The 10,000-nt window shown below is 42.6% G+C and overlaps 2 protein-coding genes across 3 annotated transcripts in view; one reads left to right on the forward strand and one right to left on the reverse strand.

Moving 5' to 3' along the window:
- LOC124267820 (E3 ubiquitin-protein ligase MIB2-like) overlaps window positions 1–1,118 on the reverse strand; it is a 72,882-nt gene extending 71,764 nt beyond the window's left edge. Inside the window, exon 1 of the mRNA XM_046702816.1 lies at window positions 970–1,118. The gene's annotated coding sequence lies outside the window, so the exon portion shown is untranslated. The remainder of the gene's footprint in view (window positions 1–969) is intronic.
- LOC124267822 (E3 ubiquitin-protein ligase mind-bomb-like) overlaps window positions 1,086–10,000 on the forward strand; it is a 22,081-nt gene continuing 13,166 nt past the window's right edge. For both annotated transcript variants that reach the window (XM_046702820.1, XM_046702821.1), the window contains exons 1-4: window positions 1,086–1,212; window positions 5,652–5,865; window positions 7,810–7,981; window positions 8,507–8,613. In XM_046702820.1, the coding sequence (XP_046558776.1) occupies window positions 5,652–5,865; window positions 7,810–7,981; window positions 8,507–8,613 (493 nt within the window). In that variant the 5' untranslated portion in view covers window positions 1,086–1,212. The remainder of the gene's footprint in view (window positions 1,213–5,651; window positions 5,866–7,809; window positions 7,982–8,506; window positions 8,614–10,000) is intronic.

The raw sequence follows: 10,000 nt of genomic DNA on the forward strand, positions 1-10,000 counted from the left end.
TCACATCTCAAGGGTAGAATTACACAAAGCCCACCTAGATTATTAACGTATTGCCTGTGTTTGGGAATTTAGGATATGGTTTCCTGTCGCCCACACTGCATACCTGCACTAAACCGGAACTGAAATCAATAGATATGCAAACCAGGCGAAACATGTGGATAACCGACGTGTCGTTCCCGATCTTTGTCCCTTTAGAACAGGTTGACTGTTTAACACATGTATATGACAAGTGTATAGCACACAAGTGTATCTGACTGTTTTGAGACTCGACACACCTTCTGAGATGTACTGCTGACTACAGCCTGTCCTTGTATCAGTTGTTGACTACTGTGTGGCAGGTGCCCGGCAGTCCTTATGTACAATGCTATAGTCGTCATTCTACTGATTGGCGGTGATGCAGGACCTATTTTGATCCTGTTGAAGTGTATGTATTTTAGTCGTAACGACCTGACCTGTACCTGTAAGTGGCCAAATCGCTGCATGTTCACAGGGGCGCTATGTGTGATTAAATCCTACATTGTAACGTCGCCTCGTGAATAACCCCCTTTCAACCCAAAACCACCCCCTCATTTATGCTTGATGATGGGGGTGTATTTCAGTGTACCCTCGCAGTGTGAGTACTTACTTAATCCTTTAGGTCTCTCCGTTTGAGCTGAGTTTTACACCGCTGTAAGCAATATTCCAGCAATATCATGGCTGGGGACACCCAAAATGGACTTCACACATTGTACCCATGTGGAATGGAACCCGGGTCTTCAGCGAGACGAGCGGACGCTTTAACCACTAGGCTAACCGACGGGTCCCCCGTCTCCGGGATATGGCTATAACATTATTGATTAACTGAAACAAACACTCCTTCATTGATTCACCTATGCAGGTGTTCTGGAAGCTGTCAGCAATAGCTCGATATCATAACATGACTACGATAATGACACACATCATGTAGATTTAACAGGATTTTGTACTCACCTCTGGAATAATATCCAAACAGATGAGCAACAGAGAATAGTGATCAGCGCTGATGGCGACTATTATGGACTGGACAATGTTTTTGTTTCAACAGACAACTAAACATGTCCTTGAGCAATTGGCAACACGCCATATCGAATCGCTGCACCCCTACTTTCGTTTTAACAAGGAAGTATAAGACAATATTCCCGGTCAAGGGACATAGACATACCTGTATCACACGACTCGAGGCAGTGTTGCAAGGTAAGTTCTATGATCATATTCTCGGGCCACATGTGTTTTGTGAAATTAACAATTAATCCTGCATCTGACAATGCTCTGCAGCTGCTCTGTCACTGCTCCCTGCACCAGCATGCATATGTACAAAATGAAAGGAGAGCTAATTCATTCATATACGTCATTTGTTATTCAACAGTATGGAACGAATGATATTTGTTTCTCAATTTGAAAACTAATGCCATGTACAGTAGATGACGTCATGGCTCTGTCTGTGTATCTAAAAAGAACACAACAATGCCTCCTGTCTGTCGGGTTGGAACACGTCCGCCTCGGCTCAGTCACAACAGTTCTCGTCACAGCACACTGGTAAAACCCATGCTTGGTTTGGTTACTATAAATAGGTACATCGTTTTCCTTTTCAACAGGGATTTCCGATTTCCTTTTCCTAGAGATTCAATATTGCGGACACAAATACAATGTGTCATGTTATCATTGTGTGAAGCGTTGTTAATATGTCTACTAGTCTTTCATATTGTCTTTCCTCCAACTGGCGCTTTCTTGTAATGGTACACATCTCTTTTTTCACAAGATGTCAACACTTTGGTTATCCTTCTTTGCTCAACGAAAAAAGACAAATCTGCAAGTCAGAATTCACACTAACCCCTTGAACAGTTCCCATGGTTCTCGCGATTCAATATACTTTACACACACAATACCTGACACAACGCCTCGCTCAATGACACAAACAAGTACGCACACATTGTCTCACACAACTGCACACAGAATGACCCACACAACTTCTCACGCGATGACACATGTGATAGTACACACAGACACACACAATACCTCACACAAAGGGACACGCAATGCCTCACGCAATGACCCACACAATGACACGCACGCTGACACGCACGCTGACCCACGCAACGACACACGCAAAGACTCACGGAATGACACGCACGATGATCCACGCAATGACACACGCAATGACCCACGAACGATGACCCACACAATGACACGCACGATGACCCACGCAACGACCAACGCAATGACTCACGCAATGACACGCACGATGACCCACGTAATGACCCACGAACGATGACCCACATGATGACACGCACGATGACCCACGCCGCATGATCACCGCGACGCACGATGACCCTGCGTAACGACACAAACGCGACACGCACGATGACCCACGCAACGACACATGCCATGACTCACGCAATGACACGCACGATGACCCACGCAACGACCCACGAGACGACTCACGCAATGACACACGCAGTGGTACGCACGATGACCCACGCAACGACACATGCAATGACTCAGGGAACGACTCATGCAATAACCCGCACGATGACCCACGCAACGGCAAACGCAATGACCCACGCAACAACACACGCAATGACGCAATGACCCACACAATGATGACCCACGCAACGACACACGCAATGACTCACGCAATGAGCCACACAATGACACACACGATGACCCACGCAACGACACATGCAATGACACGCACGGTGACACACGCAACAACAAACGCAATGACTCACGCACGATGACACACGCAAAGACACACGCAATGATTTGTGTAGATTATGTTCATGCTGTTGATCACTGGGTTGTCTGGTCCAGAATCGATTATGTACAGACCGCCGTCATATAGCTGGAAAATTGCTGACTGCGGAGTTAAACAGCAATCAATCAATCTTTCATGTGTTATTCCGGGTATTCCCACTTCGTGTCCTGGTTGAAATATTCATGTGTGTTCTTGGAATGCCCTTATAACAAAATCCCTGCTATAAATAAAACCGACGTGGCTGCATGTGACTTAACGTGGCTTCAGCTATAATTATCTCATGCAGTGACTGTACGAAGCTGAATGTAAATTTACTTTGTAAACAGTTCACGGTTCCAGCTCAGTCTACACCGACTTGTGCCTAGTTCCACATGAGTGGTTTTATGGCTGTCAATATTTCCAGTTTGTGTTACACATGCGTGGGTGATCAGAGATACCAGTTTGTGTTTAATGGGCAGAATGCAGGATCCTTGGCCGCCACATTCGGAAAAACATCTTGTTCAGTGTAATTACTTCCGGAAATTATGAGATGTTTTTAACATTGCAATGAGTGCAAGAACGGAAAAAGATAACACCAGATATTGAACAGTCGCCATTATCTGGCGAAACACAGGGCGTAAATGACAATATAGCAGCAAAATGTATTTTAATGCATCAGTGAAAGTTCATGTTACTGAACTGACCATTGCAGACTCTTCTGCTGGTCCAGTTTTTGGTGATATACAGGTTACCTCAGCATAGCCATAACACTTTGGCTCGAACACAGGCCTCCGATAAGACTTGGGTGATCTCCTCACTCACGCAAGTGATTGTCACACAACAGGTAGACAGGTGTTCACGGGTCAGATCACACCCCCTGTGAGGTCGAAACATGAGGCACAATACAAAAAATAAACGATACTGCATTTTTACTGCGATGAAAAAGCTTACAGAGGTTCCAATTGCATTCATAGTGGACCTGCGTAGCAGAAACAGGCTTTACAAATTATATTCTTGGGAGATATCAAACCCGGATACACTGTGCGGCTACCCAGAGCAAGCTATCGTTAACTTGGATCAAGTCCAAGTACTTTGACACCATAACAGTCCGGGGTCACGGAAACCGCTCATGTTGATGTCGTAAAACTGTCAAGATTGGCTGGTTACATTGCAACTATCATGTTTTCACCAAGACGTGAGTGAAATCGACGTGATGGTTAAACGTGATGGTTAAAGCGTTAGTTAATGTCAAAGAACCAGGTTCGATTCAACAGACAGGTGCACTCAGTGCAGCCTGAACTGGTCGTCGCCGCCGGAAACTACGCGAGGGGCATATCTCCCTAGACGTGTATAAACTTGCTACTGAACAAACTGTCACAACTCCTACAACTTGACACGGGGTCTATGAACTTCCCGACACGGGTTACAGTTTAGAAAAAAATGTTGTTTCAAGGACGTGTAGTAAGGCTTCTGTATCTTACATAGATAACATATGCATGGATATCCCACTCAGACACCAAGGTCCCGAGCCTGTTGTGCCCCATTATGCCGACCGCCAGGCAGGGTAACATCAAATATCATGTCGTAGGTATGACACAGCTGGGGATCAAACCACCTCTCTCCGGGCAGACGCTCTGTCCACTACACCACATAGGATTAAAGAAGAATGATCAGAATCGGTGTCTGCCGGTTGATGCTTCTTCTCCGTTCCTTGAATCAAATTATGTTACATTTGCATACAAAAAGATAATTACACGATTACACCGGGCAAATTCGCTTTCTATCTGTATGAACATGTACATTTTGGAAAGTCATTGGTTTGGTTAAAGAGTCCCATCTATCGGAGATAACCCAATCTGTTTCTACCGTAACGTGAAATGCCCAGTATACAGTAAACATTGCCCCTACCAGTTGTCCCACTTCAAATGACCAGTAATAAGTTGGAATCGTTGGGAACTTTCGCTCCGTGTGTAGGATAGGTTAAAACGGTACTGTAACTGGGGAATCCCAACCAGAAGTGTGGACTATCACTGTTAAATAGTGATCTTAAGCTGTCCATTCTAAGCTGGATTCGTGCTGATGTCATGAGTTTGTTCAACAGGGACGGATACAGCTTTTTGAGAAATTGGGGTGGAGGGTGTGTGTGTGTTGGAGGGGTGTGTGCACAATTCATTTTCATCCGTTTTTACGAGTTTCAATGGTCAATTAATTAACTTTCAGGACGAAAACAAAAGGGTAGGGGTTGATCCAGAGGGCGGGTGGGCGTTGTGCAGGGTGCAGGGTGCAGGGTAGTAGTTGATCCGGTTGATCCGCCCTCTGGATCAACCGAGCACAAAAGCCTATATGATATGTCATTGCATCATCTCTTGGAGCTGTTTTACCGGAGTAGTCACTGTTCAGTAAAGTTTATTGATGTAATGTTCCGTTGTCAGTTGAATAGTGTTAATTAGTCTAGACAGTGCAATCACGATGCTGAACACTGGATAAGTAGTGTCATCAGTGTTATTTGTACTTGTCCTACACCCATCTCATATTTTAGTGGCAGGCAGTAGTCTTAGAGTCCTGGCTGGATTGCGTTCCTTGGTGACGCCAGAAACTGTAGATTCCAATCCCGGTTCTTCTGGCTATATTTCCCGGTTTGTCAGCGTCATAAGTGTGCCAGAGCCTCCTTTCACAAAGCACTAAAGTGATCGTAAGTCAGTACTTCACTAAGGTAACCTTAGTGCAATGTTAAAGAATGGGAGTTAAAGATAATCTTAGTAAAGTTTGCTTCGTGAAAGGAGCCCCAGTTCAGCACAGCAGTAAACGCCTAAGACCAGGCTGTACATACTTGGGTCTGTTTCTATGGGCTTATACCACTGACGTATTTGATATCGTTCCTATCATCTGTTTTATCCAGATGCCGTATCCCTGTCCTGGCATACGTGTAGTGAGAGGACCCGGATGGAGCGGCAAGGACCAAGATGGCGGCGATGGCCACGTGGGTACCGTCCTGAATGTAGACTCGACCAAGGGTCGCGTGACTGTACTTTGGGACACCGGCAGAGAGTTTCAGTACAACGCTGGCTACAATGACAAGTTTGATTTGCTTGTTTTTGACTCAGGACCAACAGGTGACTCGTTTCAAATTCAATTGAAATCTAAAATATAATTTAGTTATGATTGACATAGATTTTCAAATAAATCGCAGATCTGTATTTCACCACCGAATGTTTGTTTATGAAAATATTTCATAAGGACAAGTTTGGACGAAAATCCACCAACTGTCCAAAAATCGATATCATTGTATGCACCTGTTTGAGTTGAACAAATTGCTCCTCAGTTTTGTCTCTTTTAACGATTCTGTGAATTAAAATTGATGGCAGAGGACAGTTTGGGAGACCCGTTTTCATTCAGATCGCAAACATGTAAGCTTCGTCTGAGGAAAACCTTCTGCTTATACACACAAAATGGGGATATTGTAGCGTACTGACCTTGGGACGGTATCAGGTATATGTACACACGGTTGTACGCTGCTTGTATTAGAGGGACATAACTCTGGAATGACTAACCTCTACACGTGCACACCGTGCATGGAGTTTCCACTGTTTACCGTGCCTCAGGTTGTCTGCTAGTATGACATGACATCTTACATGTATTCATGCACAAGTTAAGACTGTTCTGATAGTTGATACACACACACCTGTACAAATAGTTTGTAAAATAGTTGAATATACTGCCATATATAGCTGCCATTGGTCACGTGGGGTCTACAACTCAATGGCCTTCGTAATGTAAAATAGTTGAATATACTGCCATATATAGCTGCCATTGGTCACGTGGGGTCTACAACTCAATGGCCTTCGTAATGTAAAATAGTTGAATATACTGCCATATATAGCTGCCATTGGTCACGTGGGGTCTACAACTCAATGGCCTTCGTAATGTAAAATAGTTGAATATACTGCCATATATAGCTGCCATTGGTCACGTGGGGTCTACAACTCAATGGCCTTCGTAATGTAAAATAGTTGAATATACTGCCATATATAGCTGCCATTGGTCACGTGGGGTCTACAACTCAATGGCCTTCGTAATGTAAAATAGTTGAATATACTGCCATATATAGCTGCCATTGGTCAATAACTCAATGCTTCGTAATGTAAAATAGTTGAATAGCTGCCATATATGGCCACGTGGGGTCTACAACTCAATGGCCTTCGTAATGTAAAATAGTTGAATATACTGCCATATATAGCTGCCATTGGTCACGTGGGGTCTACAACTCAATGGCCTTCGTAATGTAAAATAGTTGAATATACTGCCATATATAGCTGCAATTGGTCACGTGGGGTCTACAACTCAATGGCCTTCGTAATGTAAAATAGTTGAATATACTGCCATATATAGCTGCCATTGGTCACGTGGGGTCTACAACTCAATGGCCTTCGTAATGTAAAATAGTTGAATATACTGCCATATATAGCTGCAATTGGTCACGTGGGGTCTACAACTCAATGGCCTTCGTAATGTAAAATAGTTGAATATACTGCCATATATAGCTGCCATTGGTCACGTGGGGTCTACAACTCAATGGCCTTCGTAATGTAAAATAGTTGAATATACTGCCATATATAGCTGCCATTGGTCACGTGGGGTCTACAACTCAATGGCCTTTGAAATGTAAAATAGTTGAATATACTGCCATATATAGCTGCCATTGGTCACGTGGGGTCTACAACTCAATGGCCTTCGTAATGTGTTGTGACGATGTAGATTGTATTTCGATCAATGTGACTTGTTGAATTTATCAGTCACCCTCACAGCTGTAGCTGATGCTACTCGTATTGTTTATAAACAGAGAGCAAGTGACTGTGTTTGGTTTAATGTTAACAATACCTGGCAGGGTTTATATCGATATCATATGAACCTCTATAGGCATGATTGTATGTCAACGTTCCAATGTTGATCATGCCTTCAGTAACTGATTGCTGTCATTGCTGAACCGGCCTTCTGCATTTCCCCAAACATGCCATGAATTCTGTTACTTGATATATATTTATTTGATTATCATTCAGCCGTTCAACAAAAGGGTGTCGTGTGTGACGGGTGTCGGGAGGAAGATATTGCAGGCATTCGTTGGAAGTGTTCCAAATGTACAGACTTTGACCTTTGCACTTTGTGCTATATGGAAGAAAGGCATGACGTCACACACGCATTTCTGCGCAGTCTCACTCGCACGTCGCCTGTGTAAGTTACTGTTGACAGGACCCTCAAGTCTGTCTAGGTTGGGCATATCTTGAATCCATCAACATTAAACTATTGCCATTTAAGCTTTTGCCAGGTTAACCAACTGGGTTACATCTTTTGCGGATGATCTGATAACAATACACATCCCAGAGGCTGAGCATTTCCTGAAGATCCATATGTACACAATGACAAATAGAATGAATTATCTCTATTATTCAATCTTCATGTAGAGTTATGAAAACTATTTCTAAATATTTTTATTTCCTTTCAATCACTGGGTAATGCTGAACCACATTAGGTTCTCAACAATGAGGGTTGAAAGTATTGAGGACAAAAGTGTAAAGCGGAATCGCTCAATTGTTTCCCCACCAAGAAGTCTCATGTAACTTACTGGCATGCAGGGGTTACAGGGACTCGTCCTATTTCAGTCCTCAGAAACATGCCCTATTTAAACCCTTTGGTGGAAAATACATGCTTGTGGAAGTATGGACATCACAGTTGAAGTAAAAACTTTCAATCTGGCAGAGTGCGAGTTCCGCCAAGAGCAGGCACGGCGCGAACCCAGGCTAAAGGAATGTTCAAGGGTGCCACCGTCATCCGGGGACTTCACTGGCGATACGGGGACCAGGATGGTAAATATTGATGTTTCCGTGGGTGTTTTAGATAGTTCCCTTTGTTCTGTTTTTAGTTTGTGATCCACAATAAGCAATCAGTTGGTATGACCGTTTGGAAACATTGACATGATTGTGTTGAAACATTGACATGAGAATATAGAAACATTATCATGATTGTATAGGAACACTGACATGATAGTATAGAAACATTGACATGATTGTGTTGAAACATTGACATGCTTTTGTGAGAACATTGACATGATTGTGTGGAGACATTGACATGATCGTGTGGAAACATTGACATAATAGTATAGAAACATTATCATGATTGTGTTGAAACACTGACATGCTTTTGTGAGAACATTGACATGATTGTGTGGAGACATTGACATGAAACAATTGAAACATGATCATGATTGTGTTGAATAGAACATTGACATGATTGTGTGGAAACACTGACATGCTTTTGTAGAGAACATTGACATGATTGTGTTGAAACACTGACATGCTTTTTGGAAACATTGACATGATTATAGAAACATTATCATGATTGTGTTGAAACACTGACATGCTTTTGTGAGAACATTGACATGATTGTGTGGAAACATTGACATGATAGTATAGAAACATTGACATGATTGTGTTGAAACACTGACATGCTTTTGTGAGAACATTGACATGATTGTGTGGAAACATTGACATGATAGTATAGAAACATTGACATGATTGTGTGGAAACACTGACATGCTTTTGTGAGAACATTGACATGATTGTGTGGAAACATTGACATGATAGTATAGAAACATTGACATGATTGTGTGGAAACACTGACATGCTTTTGTGAGAACATTGACATGATTGTGTGGAAACATTGACATGATTGTGTGGAAACATTGACATGATAGTATAGAAACATTATCATGATTGTGTTGAAACACTGACATGCTTTTGTGAGAACATTGACATGATTGTGTTGAGACATTGACATGATAGTATAGAAACATTATCATGATTGTGTTGAAACTCTGACATGCTTTTGTGAGAACATTGACCTGATTGTGTTGAGACATTGACATGATTGTGTTGAGACATTGACATGATTGTGTGGAAAAATGGACAGGATTGTGTGTACTATTACTACCACCACTACTGCTACTACAACTACTACTGTTATGAGAGTGTTTGTTTGAGAGTGTAATTTGTATTATCATTGATTAAGTGATAGTTATTATGGGTCCCAATGTTTAAAGCTTTGGGTGTGGCTTTTGGCTCGCATCTCGCATCGTATATGTTCAATGGCAATATTATTTGTAGCGGCACGCCTTTTTCATAGTTCTTCAGAATTGCCTCCCTTGGTAATCTTGTTTACTTACGGCTTTCATCATGCCGTGTGTTCCACATGATT

Source organism: Haliotis rubra, unplaced genomic scaffold (genome assembly GCF_003918875.1).
Source record: "Haliotis rubra isolate DU_JTF1 unplaced genomic scaffold, ASM391887v1 Scf134, whole genome shotgun sequence".
Classification (NCBI taxonomy): domain Eukaryota; kingdom Metazoa; phylum Mollusca; class Gastropoda; order Lepetellida; family Haliotidae; genus Haliotis; species Haliotis rubra.